Here is a 24,407-nt window from a genome sequence, read left to right on the forward strand (position 1 = left end):
AACTGCTGTGGACAAATGAGAGGTGAAAGTTCCAGGGGGCACCAGTCACAGAGGGAACTGCACAGTTTGTGAGTCATACCTTGAGGAGCTCTGCCAGGTCCTCTCAGTAAACAGCAAACAACAGTCCCACTGAGCTTCCAGCAGGGGGAGGAGAAAGGAACCACCTGAAATCTGCCAGAGCCTTCCTTCTTCTTAAGAAGGCCTGCTGTCAGGAGAAGCTCTACTGCCAGAGTCTATCACGCTGGATGTGTTTTAGAGCCTAAGAGGGACGTCTCCTCCCACCTGGGCGGTGGGGGGCAACAAAGCAAAACACACCTGAGAAGCACTGATGACACACAATCAACGCTAACTGCAGGTTTCAGGATGTCACCCTCCCATACCTGACCAGCTTCGTAGGCCAGTTCCTTTTACCCAGTCCGCCTTCTAGCAAAGCATTCTCCAAGGCACTCCAAAAGGCAGAAGTCACAAGGATGAAAACTGAGCCACAACAGAACAGAGTCAGAGATGGCAGAAATGTGGAATTACAAAACCGGGAATGTTTTCAAACTCTGATTATGCCAAGGGCACTGGTCGAAATGTAAACCATATGCAAGAACAGACAGATAGGTACTTAGAGGTGGAATTCTAAGGACTCATGAAAAAATCAGAGATCAGAACACTATGACAAAAGTGAAGTTAACAAAAGATTAACAAAAGTTAATCCTTGTTTGACAGGCTCAAGAGTCCACTGGGCAGGGCTGAGGAAAGACTCTGAGTTGGAGGATATGATAATAGGAATTTCTGAGCTAAAAAAAGACAAAAAAAAAAAAAAAACTTGAACCAAAGATCCAAGAACTATGGGACAACTGGAAATGGTGTAACACTTGCATAAAGGGAACAACAGAAGGGGAAAGAGAGAGAAAGGAACAGAAGCAATATTTGAAGCAATAATAACTGTGAATTTCCCCCAATGTAATGTAAGACACTAAACCACAGATCCAGAAACTTTAGAGTCTTTACCATGACAGCATCAAAATACATAAGACAGGGGCTGGGGATGTGGCTCAAGCAGTAGCGTGCTCGCCTGGCATGCATGCAGCCCGGGTTCCATCCTCAGCACCACATACAAACAAAGATGTTGTGTCTGCCGAAACTAAAAAATAAATATTAAAATTTTTTAAAAATACATAAGACAAAACTGGGGGTGTGGGGGAAGGACAAGGAGGAGGAGGAGAACACACACACCAAAAAACCCTATACTTAGGTGTGTCATGTTGAAACTTCACAAAAATATAAAATAAATTTTAAAATCTTGAAAAAAGCCAGAGGGGAAAAACCAAACTTACATCTGGCTTCTCTTCAGAAACCATGCAAGAGGGAAATGAGAAGAGAGTAGAATAAAACATTTAAAGGGTTAAGGGGCGGGGGGAACAACTCTGCCTTGTGAAATTATCATTCAAAAGTGAAGACGAAATAAAGATGTCTCCAGACAAAACTTGAGGGAAATTGTTGCCAGTGAACCTATTTTGCAAAAAAAAAAAAAAAAAAAAAAAATTAAAAGAAGCCTTCAGAGACAAAGCAAGTGTTATAGGTAAGAAACCACATAATAGAAAGAAGACTGTTGACAAAGAAATAAGTGAAAGCAAAATAAAAACTCACTTTACTCATTTTAATGGATCTGAAAGATAATAGTTTCTTTAAAATAACAAGCAATGTATTTGATGATATGTGTTTTTGTGTGTACATATATATGCTTATGTATGCATATATACATATATACATATTTTTCTGCATATTTATGTATAAATGGAATGGATGACAGCAATGATATAATGGAAAGGAGAGAGGAATTAGAAATCTTTGTTATAAGGTATCTGCAGTATCCATGAAGCAACATAGAGTTATTTGAAAGTAGACTTGGATTAGTTGAAAATGTATACATTACAAACTCTCAGACAAACCGTTGTTTTTTTTTTTAAGTATAATCTATATGCTAAGAAAGGAAAGAAAACAAAATCATATGAAATGCTCAAATAAAACCACAAAAGACAGAAAAATTCTGGAAGACAAAAATAGGAACAGTGAATAGCAATAAATAGCAAATAATTTAAAATGACAGGTGCTAACCCAGCTACATCAATAATCACTTAAAATATCAATGATCTAAATACAACAATTAAAATCAAAATGGTCAGAGTGGATCAAAAAACACAACCCTACTATACATTTTCTACAAAAAAAAACCACTTTAAATATAAAGACACAAACATATTAAAGGTGTGCCAGATACAGTGGCACACACCCATAATCCCAGCAAGTCAGGAGGATCACAAGTCCAAAGCCAACCTCAGCAACTTAGCAGAGCCCTAAGCAACTGAGCAGGACCTTGTCTCAAAATAAAAAACCAAGAGGGCTGGAAATGTGTCTCAGTGGTTAAGTGCCAAATACAAAAAAAAAAAAAAAAAAAATAGAATGAAGAAAGATATAGTAAGCCAACATTAACCAAAAGAAGATGGTAGTAGTTATATTAATTTCATACAGAACAGATTTCAGAGCAAGGAAGGTTATCAAGGATAAAAAAGGGCATAACATATGATAAAGGGATCAATTCTCCAAAAAGATTTAACAACCCTTAAGTGTATGGCCTAACAACACAACATCAAAATACATAAGACAAAAACTGATCAAATTGCAAGAAGAAAGACAAAAGCACTATTTGGAGACTTTACTACCCTCTGTTAGAAATGGTCATATCCAACAGATATAAAATCAGTAAAGATACAGCTGACTCAACGGCATCATGGGGGCAACTCTATGTAACTGAAATCTATAAACTACTTCATCTAGCTGCATCACATTACACATTCTTCTCAAGCTCACAAAGAATATTCACCAAGACAGACCACATTCTGGGCCATGAAACACAACCTAGCAAATTTAAAAGAAGAGAAATCATACAAACTAGGCTCTTCAACGACAGTGGAGTAACTAAAAATCAGTAACAGAAAGATAACTGGAAAATCCCCACATACCTGGAGATTACAAGTACATCTATGTAATACATGGGTCAAAGAATAAATCTCAAAATAAGTTTTTAAATATTTTAAAGGAAAAGAGAGGAAAGAATAGAGAACTTATACCAATTCTCTATAACTTCTTCAAAAAGAACCAGAGAGAACACTTCCTAACTCATTCAATGAGGTCAGTATTATTACCAAAATCAAAGACATTACAAGAAATCTACAGACCAATATCACTCTTGAGCATAGATGCAAAAATCCTCAACAAAATTTTCACAAATCAAATCCCACAGTGTATAAAAAAGAATTATACACAACAACTAAGTGGAATTTATCCCAGGTAAGTAAAGCTTGTTGAACATTCCAAAATCAATTTATGTCATCCTCTACATCAACAGGTTAAAGAAGAAAAATCACATAATTATATCAATGGATACTAAAAGCATTCAACAAAATACAACATCCATTCATGGTAAAAACTGTCGGCCAACTAGGAAGAAAGGGAAGTTCCTCAACTTGAGAAAACATCTACAGAAAAACTGCGGCTAACACCATACTTAATGATGAGAAACTCAAAGCTCCTCAGGAGCAAGGCAAGATGTCCCCTGTCACCCCTGCTTTCAACACTGTACTGGAAATCCTCCCAATACAATAAGATTAAAAAGAAAGAGAGGAAGGGAGGGAGGGAGGAAGAAAAAAGGAAAAGGTATTCAGATAGAGAAAGACAAAATAAAACTGTGTTTGCAGATGACATGATCATCTAGGTGGAAAATTCAAGTGAATTGACAAAAACAAAATTCTGGAACAATTAAGCAATTATAGCAAGGTTGCAGGATATAAGATAGATATCTAAAAGCCAATCAACTTATCAGACACCAGCAATGAACACATGGACTTTTGCATTAACAACACATTGCCATTACATTAGCACCTCAAAAAATTACTTAGGTATAAACCTAACAAAATACGTACAAAATATATATAAAAAAACTATAAAACAATGATGAAAGATATCAAAGAACTAAATAATTAAAGATATATTCCACGTTCATGAAAAGAATGACTCAATCTTACCAAGATGCCAGTTCTTCCAAACTTAAATACAATCCAAATAAAAATCCCAGCAAGTTATAGGGTGATGACTCCATAGAATCAATGACTGATTATAGAGAGGCAAAAAGTCCAGAATAGCTAATTTAATATTGAAAGAAAAGAACAAGGTCAGAGAATAGACATTTATCCAACTTCAAGACTAACTATAGAGCTACGGTGACCACGACCAATGTGGAACTAGTGAAGAGACAGACAACTAGATCAACAGAATAAGGAGCCCAGAAACAGACCTGGTCTGTGACCGAACAAAACAACACAGTGGAGCAGAGATGCTAGTCACAACAACTGGACACCCTCTGAAAAAGAAATACGTAAATAACCTAGACACAAACCTCACACCCTTCACCAAAACAAACCAGAAATGGATCAAAAACGACTGTAAAAGTTATCTCATACTAGACAAAGGTGCCAAAAACATATATTGGAGAAAGGATAGCCTCTTCAACAAATGGTGCTGGGAAAACTGGAAGTCCATATGTAGCAAAATGAAATTAAACCTGTATCTCTCACCATGCATAAAACTCAACTCAAGGTGGATCAAGGACTTAGGAATTAGACCAGAAACCCTGCACCTAATAGAAGAAAAAGTAGGTCCAAATCTTCATCTTGTCGGATTAGGCCCAACATCCTTAACAAGACTCCTAAAGCACAAGAAATAAAATCAAAAGTAAATAATGGGATGGATTAAAACTAAAAGGCTTCTTCTCAGTAAAAGAAGCAATCATTGAGGAGAGAGCCTACAGTATGGGGACAAACTTTACCACACACACATCAGATAGAGCGCTAATCTCCAGGATATATAAAGAACTCAAAAAACTTAATACCAAAAAAACAAACAACCCAATCAATAAATGGGCTAAGAAACTGAACAGACACCTCTCAAAAGATGATATACAAGTGATCTACAAATATATGAAAAAGTGTCAACTTCTTTAGTAATTAGAGAAATGCAAATCAAAACTACTCTTAAGATTTTTATCTCACCCCAGTCAGAATGGCAGTAATCAAGAATACTAGCAATAATAAGTGTTGGCGAGGATGTGGGGGGAAAAGGTACACTCATTCATTGCTGGTGGGACTGCAAATTGGTGCAACCACTTTGGAAAGCAGTGTGGAGATTCCTCAGAAAACTTGGAATGGAACCACCATTTGACCCAGTTATCCCACTCCTCAGTCTATACCCAAAGGAGTTAAAATCAGCGTACTATAGTGACATAGCCACACCAATGTTTATAGCAGCTGAATTCACAATAGTGAACTGTGGAACCCACCTAGATGCCCATCAATAGATGAATGGATAAAGAAACTGTGGTATATATACACAATGGAATATTACTCAGCATTAAAAGAGAATAAAATTATGGCATTCACAGATAAATGGATAGAGTTGGAGAATATTATGCCAAGTGAAATAAGCCAATCCCAAAAAGCTAAAGACTGAATGTTTTCTCTGATTAGTGGATGCTGATCTATGATGGGAAGGCATGGGAAGAATGGAGGGACTTTGGATTGGGCAAAGGTGAGGGTGGGGAGGGGTTATGGGGATAGGAATGAGATGGATATCATTACTCCAGGTACATGTATGATTGCACGAATGCTGTGTCCCTAAATCGTATACAACCAGAGAGTTGAAATGTTGCACTCCGTTTGTGTACAATGAATTAAAATGCATTCTAGCCATGTACAACTAAGTAGAACAAATAATAATAATAATAATAATTATAAAATGCAAAATATAAAACTCCTACAAAATAACAGGAGAATACCTAGGCAATCTTGGATATGGCAATGACATTTTTAATAATTTATTTTTTAGTTATAGGTGGTCACAATATCTTCATTTTATTTTTATGTGGTGCTGAGGATGGAGCCCAGTGCCTCATGCATGCTAGGCAAGCAGTCTACCTCTGAGCCACAACCCCAGCCCCATGACAATGATTTTTTAAATACAATCCAAATTATTATCCATGAGAGAAAGAATTGATAAGCTGAACTGTATTAAAATTTAAATTTTCTGCTCTGGGAAAGATAATATTAAGAGAATGAGAAGACAAAGTACACCAGGTGAAAATATTGCATATATATATATATATATATATATATATATATATATATATATATATATAAATGAAAAGAAGACTCTTATCCAAATTATATGAAGGACACTTAAAATTCAACAGTAAGAAAATGAACAATCAGATATTAAAATGGGTAAAAGACCTGAATGGATACTTCACAGAGAAGACATATAGTGGCAGTAAGCATATATAAAAATGTCCAACATCATATGTCATTACAGAATTTTTAGGTCTAAACAAAAACATGAGATTCTATTGCATATCTATTAAAATGGCCAAAATACAAAATACTGACACCAAGTGCTAACAAGGACATGGAGCAACAGAAACTTTTTTTTAATTCATTTTCTAGTTGGACACAATACCTTTATTTATTTATTTTTATGTGGTGCTGAGGATGAAACCTAGGGCCTCTCACTTGCTAGGTGAGAGCTCTACAGCTGAGCCACAACCCCAGCCCAAACTCTCTCTCTTTTTTTTTTTTTTTTTTGCTGGTAAAAATGCAAAATAATATACTCTAGAAGACAGTTTGGCAGTTTCTTACAAAACTAAACATACTCTTATCATATGATCTAGCAATCCTTGGTACTTACCCAAATGAAGTGAAAACTTCTATCTACACAAAAAACCTGCACATAAATGTTTATAGCAGCTTTATTCATAAATTGGAAGTTTATTGCCCCAAGTTGGAAGCAACCAGGATACCCTGCAGTAGGTAAATAGATAAACTATGGAGCATACATACATCCAGATAATGGAATATTATACAACAGCAAAAATAAATGAGCTAGCAAGCCATGAAAAGACAGGGAGGCACCTAGAATGCACGTTACTAAGAGAAAGAAGCCAATCTGAAAAGGCCACATGTTGAGTGATTCCAACTCCATGACATTCTGGAAAAGGCAAAACAAGAGAGACAGTAAAAAGATTAGTGGTTGCCACAGATTAGGGAGGAGGAAGAAATGAACAGGCAGAGCACAGAGGATTTTTAGGTGACTCAGCTACTCAGTGAGATATTGCAAAGGTAGATACATGTCACTACACATTTGCCAAAAAATGTAAACACCAAGAGTGAAGCCCAAGGTAAGCCAGGGTCCTTGGATGATAACAATGTGCCATGCAGGTTCACTGAAAGTGACAGTCCACCACTATAGTGTGGTGTCAGGGGGCAAGGACATGCCCGTGTGGGAAAGGGAGGAAGATGGAGACTCATGTACTTTCAATTAGATTTTTCAGTGAACCTAAAACTCTCTAAAAACCAGTTTGCAAACTTCTTTTAAAAAGAAGCCTAAGGGGCTGGGTTGTGGGGCTGGGGTTGTGGCTCAGCGGTAGAGTGCTCGCCTAGCATGTGTGGGGCCCTGGGTTCGATCCTCAGCACCACATAATAATAAAATAAAGATATTGTGTCCAACTACAACTAAAAAATAAATATTAAAAAAAGTATGCCTAAGAGTTGGAATTTGGTGTCAGGTAGATTCAACTCCAAAACCTTCGCTTAATTTGGTAATACCAACAGCCTCTGAGATTAAAGAGCTGACCCTGAGCAACTGAATTAGACCCTGTAGCACATTGTGGTTTTCAGCCCTTTCTTCTTAAGTTTTCCCAGCTGTAACTTCCAGCAGCCAAGAAGATCATACTGTCAACCAAGACACACATTAAGACCTCTCTGGAAACCAGTATGGAGATTCCTCAGAAAACCTGGAGGGAATCACCATTTGACCCTGTTATCCCACTCCTCAGCATATACCCAAAGGACTTAAAATCAGCATACTACAGTGACATGGCCACATCAATGTTTATAGCAGCTCAATTCACAATAGCTAAGCTATGAAACCAACCCAAGTGCCCTTCAACAGATGAATGGATAAAGAAAATGTGGTATATATATACATATGGACTAGTTGGACTATTATTCAGTCATAAAGAAGAATGAACTGGACACTATTATGCTAAGTGAAATAAGCCAATCACCCCCAAAAAATAAAGGACAAATGTTCTCTCTGATATGTGGATGCTAACACACAACAGTGAGGTGGGGTGGGGGGTAGAAGTTCATTGGATTAGACAAAGGGGAACAAAGGGAAGGGAGGGGGATGGGAAATAGGAAAAACAGTAGAATGAATCAGACAGAACCTTCCTATTTTCATATATGAATACACAACCAGTGTAACTCCACCTCATGTACAACCACAAGAATGGGAAATTATACTCCATGTATGTATAATATGTCAAAATACACTCTACTGTCATGTATAACTAAAAATAACAAATTTTTAAAAATAAAAAAAAAGACTTCTATTACTACATGCAGGCAAAAATCATTAAGGAAATCCTTTATACCAGTCACTGTTAAATTCTAATTTGTACCAGCTATCTTGCTGTACAATAAACCCCCATGTCTTACAACAACAATGATTTATTATTACTCATGATTTTGTGGGTTAGCCAGGCAGTTTTTCTGCTCTTTGGGGGGCTGACTCACAGCCAAGCCACATCCAGCTGGCTCTGTGCTCTAGGGCCTCTTTCTCCACAGGGTCTTCTATGTTGGGCTTTTCCTACAACATGGTGAAGTCCAAGAGTGCAAGAGCAGAGGCATCGAGCACCATGGGCCCTAGCTTCAAGAAGTGGCATGATATTGCTTCTGCTGTATTCCATTGGCCAGAGCAAAACCACAACCAATCCGTAGGAGAGCTCAGGAACTGCTGCTGGGAGTAGCAGCAAAGTCATGTTGTCAGTGGCACGAATGGAGGGAGGCAGGGTTCACTGCACATATTGCTCTACCACAGTCTTCCCTTTGGCCCCAGTGACTCACATTCCTTCAAATCACCCAATGCCAGCATCAGGCTCATAACCCAGGTTCACACAACTCGTCAAGCTATACGTACGTGCCATTCTTTGGTACAGCCACTCTTAGTCTAGAAATCTGTTCACTTAGAAAACTGTTACCTGTCTTTATACACATCAAGAGTTCAGTAGGAAAACAGGGACAAAATGATTGGAATAGATACTCCCGTTCACATGGGAGAAACGCAGACACAGAATGGTCACTGGACCATAACAATTCTGAAACCCAGCTGGGCCCGTTTTTCAGGCCTTCTTTCCTGGGAATAAAGAACGTTTCCTTATTGGGGAACCAATTCTGCTTCCCATGGTGGGTTCCTTGGTTATTATTTTCCCAGATCTTGCCTTGCCCTGGGGCTCATGGCTTCACCTTCTGAGACGCCTCTTATTTATCACAAGAAATGATCCCTGTTTGCAGCTGAGGTACCTTCTCAGTTTTCTTTCTGCCCATAGGAGGTTGGAGCTCAGAAGCTGCTTTTTGACCTTGAACTCTCTAACTCTTTCTTTCAGTCCAAACTGAAGCTCTTGTAAATACAATACTCTCAAAAACCTTGGAGGGTTTCCTGTGAATTTTACACTTTCTCTCCACACCTACCTGTACTTTGGACACCTCAAGCTGCTATAGAACAATGTCTAGGTGACAAGAATCTATTGGGTAACCTCTTAAATTCCTCTAAAAACTTAATGGCCACAGCTTAAGAGGCAGTGTTCACCTTAAGGCCATTTCTTACTTTGAGAATCTCCTGCCAACTGGAGGGAATACAAATTTCAAAAAGTCTTTATTTTCTAATTCAAAATGTCTTGGCTCTTATGTAGTCCTTGTAAATTCTAATTTATAAACAAACATTTCACTCTTTGTTCCCAGCTTTAAAAAAAAAAAAGAAAGAAAGAAAGAAAAGAAAAGGAAAAAGAAAAGAAAAGGTCCATCCGAGCACTTTCACTGTTCTCCCCAGAAATCTCCTTAACCAAGGTCACAAGCTGTTGGGTCACAAGGTCATTTTCTCTCTCCAAAGTGATATGGTCACAAGCTTGCCACCACACAGCATAAGCTGCCATTCACAGACTACAAGAGCAGTCTCCCCTCTTTCTTCCAGTCTCTGCTAACAGACCCCTTGCTGCATGGTGGCCTCTGCCTGGTATGCAGCCTCCAAGCCCATGTCACATGTGATTTTGCTATGCTCATGTCGACTCCCAGCCACCGATTTTATATCACTTACTCATTACCACACCATGAAACAGCCCAAAACTTAATAGTTTAAATAACTATTTCTTATTTCTCCTGATTCTGTGGCCTGGCTGGGGGATTCTTTTGCAGGTCGGGCCTGGGTGCCATTAGTGGGCAGGTTGGTGAGGGATGGGCTCACCTGGGCCTTTCCCTCCAAGTTTTCACCCTGAGCATAATGATCCACAGCCTGGCCATCCTGAGGTGACAAGACAGCAAAGGCAGAGGCTCTATAGCTCTGTGTCCCTCTAGCCATATTGTATAGGTCAAATCAAGTCACAAAATGAGCCCAAAGTCAAAGAATGGAAATGTACATCTTCTACTGGTTGAAAGAGTGACAAAGAATCCAAGGAACAGGCAAGTCTGATTCATTAGGGGCTAATATTGTAACAACTTACCATCATTTTATATAACTTTTTTATGTATGGAAATATGTGAATTTGTGCACAACATGATTTTTTTTAACATCTGAGTGTAGAATCCTGATGCTTCCCTAGCTTATTTAGAGAAATGTAGTTGAGTCATAATGCTTTATGATAGTCAGCTAGTGAATGGTCTGTAGTATATTTGGGGAAAGTAATGAATTCTTAGTGATTTGAGATTTGCCTAGAGCTCCTAGCTATAAAATGTTTCCTATGAAGTAAAATGATATTGCTGAGGAATTTTTTTGTGGAAATTATAGGGTTTATGGATTAGCAAAGTGAGAATTAATGAGGTTCCTCTGTCTTTACTGCAACCTAAGAACTGGAATTCCTATAAAGAAATTAGTTCTAAGAGTAAAGGCCTTTTTCAAATCATTCTGGCATAGATGACATCATACTGAAAGCAAAAAGCTATAAAAGCTACATTTTGCCATTACAGAGATCATTTTTATTGCAACATATAATTTATATTAATTAAATTTTCACATGGATAACTTGGCAATAAAATTATTTTTAATCTAAGTATGTGTCTATAATCTTACTGTGAATTTTTTTGCAAAGGTTTGGGGCAATATAAGCTGTAGTTTCCTATCTTTATTTCTCAGAGTCACTTTTACTATTTAAATTAAGAAATTTTTATACATTAGAGTATAAAGTGTTGTTTCTCAAATATCTGTGACTGAAACAAAATGTTATGTTTACTATCTCCAGAAATGTATAAAACGAATGATTATAAAAATACATCATAATATTTATCATCTTCTTTTATACATTAAGGGAGCTACTAACAAAGTTGTAGTGAGGAATATTGAATAAGATTGTTTCAACTGGAGAACACTTAATTTTAGATATAGAAGAAGGCAGCTATCAAATCAGATAGACAGAATCTCATGATATAATCTATAGTACTATTATGGCTACTAATTGTTCATTAGTCTTTATCAGGCCAAAAGTTTTGACCCTCATTGATGACTTGAGACACACTAACATAACCAGCTTCAGAATAAATCACATTCACAGAAAATTAAAAATCCATGTGCATAACACCTAAACGAGTTACAAATTTCAGTAATTTACGCTGTAAAATCTTTCTTCAGTACCATTTCAAATCTGATAGCCTTTCTGCCAAGAGGCTTAAAATATAAAATGATTGCTTAAGGTACCAAGGGTATCAAATTCATAGAAAGTAGAATGGTGGTTTCCAGGGGATGGAGGGGAGGAAAACAGGGATTTGTTGGAGAAGGATGGCTGCTGCTGATGGCACACTGAAATTACTTAATGCCACTAACCTGCTCTTGGGTTAGGAGTGTAGGGTTACAGCACTTACCCAGCATGCCCACCGCCCTGGGATGGATCACCAACACCACAAAAATAAATAAATAAACTGTACTCTTAAAAATGGTTAAGTGGTTACTTCTATGCTGTATTTCACCACAATTTAAAAAGTAAAATGTAAATAAAATACTGCAACAACAAAATGAATGCAAACATCTCAGAATGTCTGTAGGTACAAAAGAAAGCAACTAATATTTACATTTACAGGACACGATCAGTATCAATGATGACATTAAAGTACACCCAGAAAAGCAAAAGAAAAAAATCACTTTCCCAAAATTCAGTACCACCAATGCAGGTGACACTCTGCTTAAGCAGGTCTGTGAGACTCAGTTGGCATTGTTGAGAGACACAAGTCAAGGGGGGCACGTGGGGGCTGCAAAACAGCTCATCACTTAAAAGGTGACTGAGTCTTCCATTAGTCGCTTAGTTCAAGCATTTTAAAGGTCAGGACTAGCTTAAGCCTCTCAGTATCTAGGTGTCTTGAAGAGCCCTGGGCACAATTAGTAGCATGGACACAACATCTCAAAATACTTGCAACTCCAACCTCTCTTCCTATTACCTTTCCCATGCCCAGGCTGATTCCCAGCCATTTTCCTAGGTCTCAACTTGGGCCCTCTGAGGACACCTGGCCCCTTCCCCTTCTCTGAAGGCTTCTTTAGAATGTCAGAATGGCTCCAGTTCTCCTACCAATGTTTGCTTGATGACCTGTGGGTCCTTCCATCCTGGCAGCTGTCAGAAGGCCGCGATTCCGTGATTCCACAGTTCTTAGTACACACATTGTTTGCCCACAGAAGACAGACAAAACACTGAATGAATGGAACACATGGATCAAGCTTCATAAGAGTACCCAGTTTCAAGAGGCATGCTCAGCCACAAAGACTGATATGGGGACTCAATCATCCCATTGGAAAGAAGTATTATTAGCCACCACACAGAGGAAACAAACCATGTCACAGAGAGCAGCAAGAGGCCAATACCATGTGAAAGCATGTGACACTCCCCAACTGGTGCATTCCCGAAAACAATTTCCATTCGATCACATTCAGAATATAATGTTTAAAGAGGCTGTGAAGAGCTATGAAGAGTAGCTGACCCATATGAAGAAAAAATATTCTTCACTATGCTTATTATGTGCATGATTTATATCAACCAAATTTTTTAAAGGCTTTGTGTTTTATCTATGTAAACATCTGATTGTAAGTGTAAGAAAACACACACACAAAAAAAAAAAAGAAAGAAAAACACACAACAAAAGATATTCCCAGAGACTCAGAAGGCTGAGGCAGGAGGATCAAAAGTTCAAGGCCAGCCTCAACAACTTAGTGAGACCTTGTCTCAAAAATGAAAAGGGCTGACAACATAGCTTGGTGGTAAAGCGCCCCTGGGTATAATATGCAGTACCACAAAACACAGCAACAACATAGACACCCCCATAATATCTTACCTCTAATTCAACTAAATACTAAAGTAACAGTGGCTTGGGGCTGGGGTTGTGGCTCAGCGGTAAAGCACTCGCCTAGCATGTGCAAGGCCCTGGGTTCAATCCTCAGCACCACATAAAAATAAATAAATAAAAACAAAGGTATTGTGTACAACTAAAAGAAATAAATATTAAAAAAAAAAAAAAGAAAAGAAACAGTGGCTTGCTGGGATCCATCAAGCTACCTAATCCCCTTGTATCCACACTGCACGCATTCACCTTCCTCCTCCACATGCCCATGTCTGCCTTTAAATCACCGTCATTGAGATTCACACATGATTTTCTTTTTATCCATATTTATTTAATTTTCAAAATAAATTGGTAAGTTCTCTTTCAAAAATAAGAAAACTAGAGTTTTACTTTAATCATTTGTGAACCTCAACTGATTTCCTGGCCCCACCTCCTCCTCCCATACCCTGTTTCTGGGCAGAAGAATAGCCTCTCCTGAACATTGCAACTCCAGCAAATGAAGAGCACAGCAAGTGCAGCCTTCCACAGGAAAACCAACGTCCAAGCTCCAGCAAGCACCAACCGGCTCTGACTTGTGCCTTACAAACGACAGGTGCACCATCAGCCCTCCATGTCTAAAGACAAAGAACACAGAACTTTTTCTCATTGTGGAGGATGCACATAGATTATTTGAAAATACTGTGCCATTTTATATAAAGGACTCTAGCATCTGTGGATGTTGATAGCCGTACGGGCTCCTAGAACCAATTTCCCACAGACTCTAATGCACTTTTTGAGATTCCAAGTGAACATTCAGTGGTGTAAATGCTAAAATTAAGTGAGATACTAGAGCTGCTCATTTTGATAGCTCCTAAACTGGTGGAAATGCACCCTCCTACACTTTGAAAATTCCAGAAAAAAAAAAAAAGAGAGAGAACTACATCAAAAGAAGCTCAAATACAGTTTCTTTTCCCTCCTATCAGAGTGAGTTATATTGCCATTATTATAGAAAATAAACAATATTTTCACTTAACAACAGATGGTTTAACACTCCTTAGTCTATGCCAGGGCCTAGCCGAGCATGGATGGCCTCCCTTTCTTGGGAAAAGATCTTTTCTCCCCATTAGGCTCTAAGCCTCCCTTTTCTTAGGGAAAAGGGCACGCAAAATTCTTTGTGTAGTCAACACCTGCCTCACCATCCTTAGGGAATAGAACTGACATACTTTGTGAGTGCTGAAGAATACCAGGCAGGAGGGCAGGGTTAAGGAAGAGACTGCCTAGCAGCTGGCTTATTTCATTTATGTTTATTAAACAAACGGGTTTCATTCCAGCTATGATAAAGATATCAATAAAAGCTAGCAGTCTCAGTGGTTTTCTTGAAGCTATTCTTGAATACCTCAGACCAGGTAGTTTATAAAGAAAATAAGGTAATTTAAAACTCATGGTTCTAGAGGCTGGACGTCCAAGACCAAGCTGCCACATCTGCTCAACTCCTGGGGAGGGCCTTCTTGCTGCATCAGCACAAAGCCAAGACAGAGCAAGTGTGTCAGAGAGATCTCCCTTTTATAATAGCACCACTCCCCTACAACCCATTACTCCACGAACCACCTCCCAAGGGTCCTACCTCTTACATACCATTAGCATATGACTTGGGGAATTAAGTTTCCAACACATGAAATTTGGAGAACACACTCTAACCACAGCACAGGCATTTGCTCACTTAATGTATCTCTTATTTATTACTTCTCTCCGGTTGAGTGAGCTCAACTAGGCAGTCGGTGCTTGTGTTCTCTCATGCAGCTGCAGTCAGGGAGCAGCTGGGGCAGGAGTCATGCGAAGGTACAACAGGCCTGGACACCCACAATGGCTGAAGCAGTTGGTGTGACCTGTTGGCTGGAACAGCATGGTTGGGAGTTCTTTGCACATTATCAGCCTATCTACCTGTGTGTGATCTTACCTGCACACCAGTCCCCATTCTTGAAGATTACAGCTGGGTCCTGAGAGAGTGTCACAAAAGACAGCATTCAAGAATCCAGGTAGAAGCAGCAAGACTCTTATAATCATACAGCTTTCCCAATCCAAGGAGGGACTTCACAGGACTGCAGCCAAAGAAGCCATGGCCCCTGGGTGGAGAATCTTTGCAGAAAGAACAAAATAGATAGTTATTAGTAAAATATGATATGCATAACTTTCATAGAATATACAAACAGGTTTCCAAACATTAGATGGTATGCATCACATACATTATTCATTCACAAAAGTGAGTTTTGATATGTAGACATAAGTGTTCACATTTTACAAATAAGAAGCCTGGAGCTCAGAGAAACTAAGTCACTTGTCTGAGATTACCCGGCAATACTTCTCCCCTCAGAAATCCAGTCAATGTGCCATCTGCCACTATTAACCCACAGCACTCAACCAGGTCTCTTCTACTTTCCAGGGGCAAGATTTTGTTTTCAGGACCAGGACTGGAAATATGAATGAGAAAGAAGGTACATGCCCCACCTTCAGGATTTTATAATCCAGTGAACACAAAAAATATTGAGGTTAGAAAATTTGTGGCAGAATAAAAAAATAAAAAGAACCTTAATTTTGACAGATTTTCCTCTTTCAAAACTATTGAAATTAAATACTGTCAACCTTCCAGCCCTCCACAAGGCTTCTGCATCCATGAATTCGACCAGGGAAGGATTGAGGGGGGCAAAAATTATAATTGTGCCTCTACTGAATATGTACAGACTTGTGGGGGGTCATTATTCCCTAAACAATATAGTTTTATTACTATTTACATAATATTTAGATTGGATTAGGTATTATAAGAGATGATTAAAGTATACAGGAGGATATTCATACATTATATGCAAATTCTCATGACATGTTATATAAGGGACATGAGCATATGAGGATTTTGGTATCCATGGGGGTCCTGGAACAAATCTCCTGTTGATACTGAGGCACAACTGTACTGGGAATATCCAAGGGAAATTGCCCTAAAAAGGCTCCTTGATACTGTCTATGTTCTTCAGAGACTGAAAGGTAAGAATAAGAAAGGTATGGTTAGGGGTAAGGACTAGAACTCAGCAGCCCATGGAGGGGCCCCCAAAATATTCTACTGCCATTGCCTTCTGAGTGCCTTCAATAATGAAGGAACTTGTTTAATGTGTGTAAATTTAAAATGCTATTCTTTTCCAAAAGGCCATGCAAACAGAGTGTGTAGTTGTTGTTTTTGCGACAAAGAGTGGGTTTAAAAAGGCCTTTTCTCAGTTCCTACTGTAGTAGGCGGGAGAGTCATAAAACCCTCAACCATTTTATCACGTTGCTGATCACCTTCCCTACCTATAGGGCAATAATTTTCCACTCTGTAACCCAATCAATATGCTATCTACCACTGTTAACTCCCCTCCCTACTCTTCTCATCCTCACCATTACCAGATTTTTTTTAAATTACAACTTTTTTAAAGTTTCAGACAATTTATTCTCATATCTTTCCAAAGTACTAGTCTTAAAAAAAAAAAAAGCATATAGATTCTTGCTCTTGACTATTAGAAGCCCTAGTTCCAAGAACTTGAGCCTCAGTACACCTTATTTGTCCCCTTGTGTCTCGCTACTGCAGCCCTAGGTGTTTTGTATAATGCATGAGTGAACCCCGCTTAGAAATAGAAATGCATTTCCAATAAGTATTTATTATGTTGTTCTGAGCATACAGCTTTAAATTTGCCCGCTGTAGCTTGAAGCATTACACAAACTGTTGGTCTGCTGACTGCCTCTCTGGCAGCAACACACACAGAAAATAGATTGCTAAGGGTTTCTTCCCCTCCTCCTCCTCCTCCCCCACTCCTCCTCTCTCCTTTTTTTTTCTCTCTCTCTCTCCCTTGCTTTTTCCTCTTTTTTAAAACCAGTCGTGAACATTTTTTTTAATCTTGTGGCATTTTTAATCAACACGTATTTCCTTCCAGGACCTATGATCCTCTATTGATTCCCATTAAAATGCTTTTCTTTTCTTTGCCCCCTCTGCTGATCGAATTTCAGATCAGCCACAGGATATGCAACTAACCTTCCGGCACTACTGAACCCAGCCGAGCGAGGGTGATCAAAAGACTTGATGCATTCATTAAACATTCCCATCGCCCGGGCAGGAGCTCTAATGGAAGCTATCTCTTTGCACTGCAATTTTTTTTTCCTTTTTGTCTTTCCCCCACCTCCAAAAAATGTTTTTTTGCCTTTGATCGCGAGGGAGGGGACCGGGGAGAACACGAGAACAAAAGAGACCTATCTTTTTCCCCGGGGCTGACGTCAGTTTGATTTTACTGACAACTATTCGAGCGTGTGTAGCAGTTGGAAGCGGCCCCGCGCCGCTCCCGCCCCCCACACCTTCCACTTTGGGGAGAAAACAAGACTTTGCGCGGCTCGGGAGACGCGCCCTGAAAATGGCCCGCCCGGGCGCCGCGCTCGCCGCCCTCCGCCCGCTCGGCAAAGGGCATCCAAGGCTTATTTGTGTGGCACGGTCTTTACTGGGGCGGAAAACACGCGGCGGGGGAGGAGCGGGAACGGGCGCAGCCGGGCGGGGAGAGCCAGGAATGTTCCTCCCCGGCCGCGGGGCGAGGGCACGGCGGAGGAAACAGCCCCCGCCCGGCCGGGCACGGGCGCAGGTCCGGGTCCCGCGCGGCTCCGGGCGGCTCCGGGCGGGGCGGCGGCGCGAGGGTTCCGGCCGCGCGGAGTCGGGGCGCAGTCGGCCGTCGACCCCGCGGGCGCGCGTGCGCGGAGCGGCCCCCACGCCCCGGCCGCGGCGGCCTCGGCGGCGCCAGCCTCCGGCTCGGCTAGCGCGGCGGTGGGCGGGCCGCAAAACCCGGGCCGGAGCGACGCGCGGATCGGGCGGCGCCACGGAGCTTGGGAGGCAGCGCGCGGCGGCGCGGAGAGCTGGAGGAGCCCGCGCCCCGGGCGGAGAGCGCGCCGAGTGGGAGAGGCCCCCTCCTGCGTCGCCCCCGGGGCCCGAGGCGTGTAGCCCGCCCGGCCGGGGCGAGATTCCCAATCAGGCCTGGGAGGAAACGGATCCAATTAGGGCACAGCCACGTCCCTCGGTTGCCAGGAGCCTGAAGATCTATGACCGACCCAAACCATTTCTGGAAAAGTCATATTTTCCAGGCTTTCGTGAAATAGTCATTACTTCTATTCTAAATCTGGAGGCGAGCGTGCATCTATTTCAGGGAGGAAAAAAAAATGTGAAAAGTAGACTGGACTCCGGGAAATGTGGGCAATGGGGTTGGACCTAGGGCTGGTGTCCATCCTCTGGGCCTTTCCTACGAACCTGAATTGTGGATTCATTAGCATAAAGCGTGGAGGGGGTCAGTGTAAATAGTCCCTGCAAATTCAGCACCGAGATGGGGGTGGGAAGGTGAATTTAAAATGGCTCACTTAACTCTCGAGATCTGGACTTTCACAAAGGGAAAACACATCAAATGAAGGTCAACCAGTGCAGGCCCAGGAGTGGTATTCCCTTGGGACCTCGTGTTTACCACCATTTCAGCATTACCACCCTATATTGCAATTAAGTGTGTTCTTGACCATCTCTCAAAGACTGAGGAGTCCTAGAGCGAAGGTACCAAAAAGCCTAGGGTTTTTTGTACCTGCCCTGACCCTTTAGAGCTCACCACAGGCACTAAATGTTTTCCTAAATGACTATCTATTGGAGATAGATAATGAGTGCTGCGAAGCACAGATTCAAGAACAATTAACTTTAATTTAAGGAATAGAGCAGACAAGGCTTGGTAAGAGGCCGGGCATTTGAGCTGGACCCTGGAGAGCAACCAGGATGACTGTGCAGGCCTGTCCATGTTGACGGAATGTGCACTGGTGTTCAGAATGTGCAGTGGGGTAAGAACGTGGTAGGTCTGAGCGGGGGATTAGTTGGGGCCTTGGAAAAGGAAGCTAAGAGGCTGGAGTTGGAAGGACCGAATGCCTGGCCACAATGTCATGGTCAGAAAAAGCACAAAACCTTTCTTAGTAGTTCTGGAATATGGACAGGCATATATACAATAAAACAGGGAGTATGAGCCGGGTGTGGTGGCGCAGGCCTATAATCTCAGAGGCTGGGGAGACTGAAGGACCAAAGCCAGCCTTAGCAAAAGCGAAGCTCTAGCAACTCAGTGAGACCCTGTCTCTAAATAAAATACAAAATAGGGCTGGGGATGTGGATCAGAAGCTAAGTGCCTTTGAGTTCAATCCTGGGTAGCCCCCCATCCCCGAAAGCAAAAAAAAAAAAAAAAGGAATATGGATATACAGAAAGGAAGAAAGACCAAAGCAAAAAAGAAAACTAAAAGGACAACTTAATGGGGAATTTCAGAAAAATTATATGAAACCAAAAAGAAATGTCAAGGAAAACCCCTGGCCTGAGACTCCAGGAACAAAACATTTAAATAGCATTTGGGCAAGCAGGGGAGGGAGTGTATCTATGGAAGAGGGAAAGAAAAGAGGTCACAATGGAACTAATGTTTTGATTAAAGATCTTTGACCATTATGGTGTTTCTCATTGGCACAAGTTGATTTAGAGACATGGCAAACGATATTAGATGTAGAGATGGAACTCAAAAAAAAAAAAAGAGAACAGTGATACATTGAATACTAGATAAATGTCCATCTTCAAGGAATTTTAAATAAATTTGTAGCTGATCAAACAATAGAATGTTGCGGAGTGATTACAAACACAGAGCATTTACTTAAAAGATGTATACAACATATTATCATGTGAAGAGATGATTACCTGGAATGACTCCCCCGAGATGTTTGCATTACAAATGCTTTTTCACTTTCTCCTTCATCCCTATAAGTGCTGTCTGAATTTTTACAATGACCAATTACCTTTCTGATGAGAAAATAAGTAAGTAAATATAAGCATTTACTTATAAAATAAGTAAATAAATATAAGCCAAGTTTTAATCTTTTGAAACTGTATGTGTTTCTTTTGTTGTAAGACTAAAGTGGAATTCCTCCTGGCAAAGAGAAAGAACACAGTCTCCAGAGTCAGGCTGACCTGAGGGCTGCACGGGCGTTATTTTTTATTCTCTGTGCCATTTGGCTCAAGCTACTTCAAGACCTTTGTGGGCCTCAATAACCTCATCTGTGAAATGAAGGTAATAATAATAATAGCTACCTAACAGGATGTTGTGAAGACCAGAAATAACATCTGAGAAATGCTTGGTGCCTGCACCCAGAGGCACTCAGGGCTGAGCCAGGGGAGGCCTTCTTGGGAAGCAAAGAGCCTAGGCTTTAGAGAAAACCTTTCAATGTCCTCTGTCCTCTGCCGTTGTGACATTCTTTAGGCTGCCCATAAATATTTCTCCTTCCCTCTCCAATTGTGAGACTGTACTTCCTCACCCTTTAAAATTAGGGGTGGCCATGTGACAGGCTCCGGTCACCAACATGAACAAAAGTAACATATGTGACCCATGAACACTGTTCCAGGTTCTCTTTTCCATCTGCTACAACAACCATCAGTGCCTGGGGGGTATCCCAGGGTCCAGGACTGAGGAAGCAGAGCCTCCAGAGCCCCTGGATAGATGTGTAGCATGAAGGAGGAGTAATTCTTTAAGGTAAGGCACAGGAACTGGGAGCTCTTGGTTAACAAAGCCAGTCTAACTCATCCTGACAGACACAGCCACTGCCTAGTTCTGAGACCTTGAGAAAGTTACTTGCCCTCTCCAGGCAGCCATCACATCCCCCTTAAAATGTGGGTGTAGTGTTGCCACTCCAAAGGATCAGAGGAGAAAAGAAGCAAATATCTGAAGTGCCTGGCACTGCCTGGTACCGCCAGGCACCAGGTGAGTACACGCAAAGCAACAGGGGCTACTGGCATCTCACCACCACAGCTTCTTTCCCCACCCATTAAATGGAAGCACACATCAGTGCTGATGCCCGTCCCTTTTCTTTCCCACTGGATGTGCTTGTACTGCAACCGTATAAATAGAGACACTGAAAGATGGATAAAATGGCAGAGTCAAGATAGGAAAGAACACTCATGGAGATCTTATTGATAATCTCCTTTCAGCCTTCAAAGAAATGCAAAATGTCCAAGTCCTTGGGGAGCCAACAGCCACATGGCTATGCACAGGGTATGTCCCACCATGATGGCCAAGAGAGCACTCTGGAGAGCTAAGGACACCAGAAGGCTCCACTGACTCTGGGTTCCACCAAGAGTGTGTGATTTGGGGAGATGGCTATAAGAATAATGAGCTCCAATTTCTTCTAGAATAAACCCAGTGTTCTTATCCTCTCGGAGTCTCGAAGCACAGTGGTCTCCGATCCAGGAAAAAGTCATGGTCTGTGTGCTTCCTTACTTAGACTGAGAAGGAGGGGCTTGTGGCCATTAAAAAAAAAAAAATGGTTTTCAGGACACAGGAAAGCTTTGTTTCCATTGCTACATAACCAAGAAGCCTCACGATTCTGACAGAAAATGAGCAGTTCTCTGAGGGAGCTTAGGCACGAGGCCAGACACCTCAGAGAATCCAGAAGGAGAGCAAAGAGTAGCTCTTCTCCCAGTTGGTTCAGCCAGGTGTATTGCAGCAGCATCCCAATCTAGAAAGGGACATAAGCCCCAAGAAAGTCTCAGTTGAAGCACAATGGAGCCTCTGATTACCTGGATTCCAGTTCCTTGAAGCTAACAGTAAATGGGGCACTCAGAAAACCTCTTCACTGCCTTTAAGGAGTAGCATCACAATACAAGTAATGAGCATTGAACTGTCATCTCTCTACATCTGCAAGGGACTTCAGACTCAACCAAGAGTTTTCACAAAGTTACTCATTTCACCCTAACAATTCAAGGACCAGCCAAGTAACAGGACATGTGCCCCTATTGTACCTCTACTTGACTCACTGAAAGCATGGAGTCTTCTAGAATTCAAGTACTCCACCAGTATAGAGGAAGTGGTAGGTAACAAAGGCAGGGATTTAGTTCTGGGATTTGGAAGATCATCTGAAATGAAGGTCATTGGGCAGGGGGCACACAGTTTAGCCACAGTATGGGAATTTCTATTTCCAGCACAACCAGCAGACAGCTGCCTGTTATCTCTAGCAGATACCCAGATCCAGGCATTAATGGACACACCCCTGGATTCCTTCCTGTCTCTGCACCTGCCCACCCATCCTCCATATTGAATCCCAGCTGACTTTCCTAAACACCATTTTTATCATGTCACTTGCTCACAAAAAAAAAAAAAAAAAAATCCTAGTACAAAAATACAAACTCCTAAACCCTTGAATGCAGGACCCCTGTGGGGTCCCACCTAGCAACTCCTAATCTAATCTAAGTCTATTTCCAAATGGCTTCCTCACTGACTGCAATGCCCTTCTTTCTCCTGACCACAAGTCAAAACCCTACACATTCTACATGAAGCCGGTAGATGTCTTATCCTGCATGAAAAATGTTGTCACCTCCCGCTGGTAAAGTTTTTTCTGCATCCCTGAATTACAAAAGCTGGTTTATAGTTTGGCTCAGCCCTCTTTAAGCTAGGTGCACCCATGTCCTGGAGGCTAAAACTTCCAAAGAGTCCCACTAACAAGGGTATTTTGAAGGAAAGCAACATGCAGATCTTCAAGTTCAGCATTTGCTTTTTATTAAACACCCCATCCTTCTTTCAAAATGGCCCTTAAAAAAGAAAAAAAAAAAGTTTCCCTCTCATTCATTTCTGTCCTACTGTGCTGCATTGCTATGGTGTTTTAAAAATCTATCTGAGCACCACATAAAGAAAAAATGGAAAATATTGGTGTAGTGAAAATATAGGAGAAGTGAATGGTTCTAAGGACTATGTATTTGTGTGCAAGAGTGCTGTATCAAGGTACCTCAGGCTGGGGACTAGAAGTCTAATCAAGGTGTCAGCAGTGTTGTTGCTTCTGAAGACCACCAGAAGGAATCTGCTCCAGGCTGTCCTTGGCATGTAGGTGACTACCTTCTCTGTGTCTCTTTGCTTCATCTTCCCTCTCTCTGTGTGATCTCTGAATCCAAATTGCCCTTCTTTGTAAAAACACCAGTCACCGTGCATTAGTGCCACTCTCACTATTTACATCCACAAAGACCCCATTTCCAAAGAAGGCCACTTTCTGATACATGGAGGTAGGACTTCAATATATGAATTTGGAGAGGGGTACACAATTCAGCCCATAACAGATTAGGTAGCAAAGCCTTCGTTTTTCAATACTTTAATTTTATTAAAATTAAAAGAAGGATCTAGGACTGGGGCTACAGCTCAGTGGTAGAGCACCTGCCTCGTACGTGTGAGGCACCGGGTTTGATCCTCAGCACCACATAAATATGGATAAATAAAGATATTGTGTCCATCTACAACTAAAAAAATTAAAAATAAAAGATAGAAAGCTCTAGTAAAGTTGTCAGCTTATTGATCATTAAAAATAATTTTTGAGGGGCTGGGGCTGGGGCTCAGCAGCAATGCACTTGCCTGGCATGTGTGAGGCACTGGGTTCAATTCTCAGCACCGTGTATAAATAAATAAAGGTCTATTAACAATTAAATAATAATCTTTGAGTCCAGGCATGGTGGCACATGCCTGTAATCCCAGCAGCTGGGGAAGCTGAGGCAGGAGGATGGTAAGTTCAACAAAAAGCAAGGCACTAAACAACTCAGTGAGCTCACAAAATAGGGCTGAAGATGTGGCTCAGTGGTCGAGTGCCCCTGAGTTCAAACCCCTGTACAAAAAAAAAAAAAAAAAAGATAATAGGTTACCATGTGTTTTAGGGCAAATGAGTCAGAGCAGTTCCAAAAATTGAAGGATGTTTTTATAATAGAAGTCTTTCCATACCATCTCCTTATGTATAATAACAAGAATTGCTCAAGTCCAAAAATGAAAAATAGAAATGGAAGTGATAGCACATACTTTGTCATCCTAGCAATCCAGCAATAAGTAATATTTATCCACAATCATATAACATTTGTAAAAAGGGACAGCATCATTTTTCTT

At 40.9% G+C, this 24,407-nt stretch overlaps 1 protein-coding gene across 1 annotated transcript in view; it reads right to left on the minus strand.

The window, feature by feature from the left end:
* The window catches only part of LOC308649644 (uncharacterized protein), a 180,712-nt gene extending 163,099 nt beyond the window's left edge, over positions 1-17,613 (minus strand). The window contains exons 1-2 of the mRNA XM_081295370.1: positions 17,497-17,613; positions 15,400-15,578 (exon numbers count right to left, since the gene is read on the minus strand). Coding sequence (XP_081151496.1) covers positions 15,400-15,417 — 18 coding nt within the window. The 5' untranslated portion in view covers positions 15,418-15,578; positions 17,497-17,613. The remainder of the gene's footprint in view (positions 1-15,399; positions 15,579-17,496) is intronic.
* Between the last annotated feature and the right edge of the window lie 6,794 nt (positions 17,614-24,407).

Source organism: Spermophilus citellus, assembly GCF_964194105.1.
Source record: "Spermophilus citellus genome assembly, chromosome: 5".
Lineage (NCBI taxonomy): Eukaryota > Metazoa > Chordata > Mammalia > Rodentia > Sciuridae > Spermophilus > Spermophilus citellus.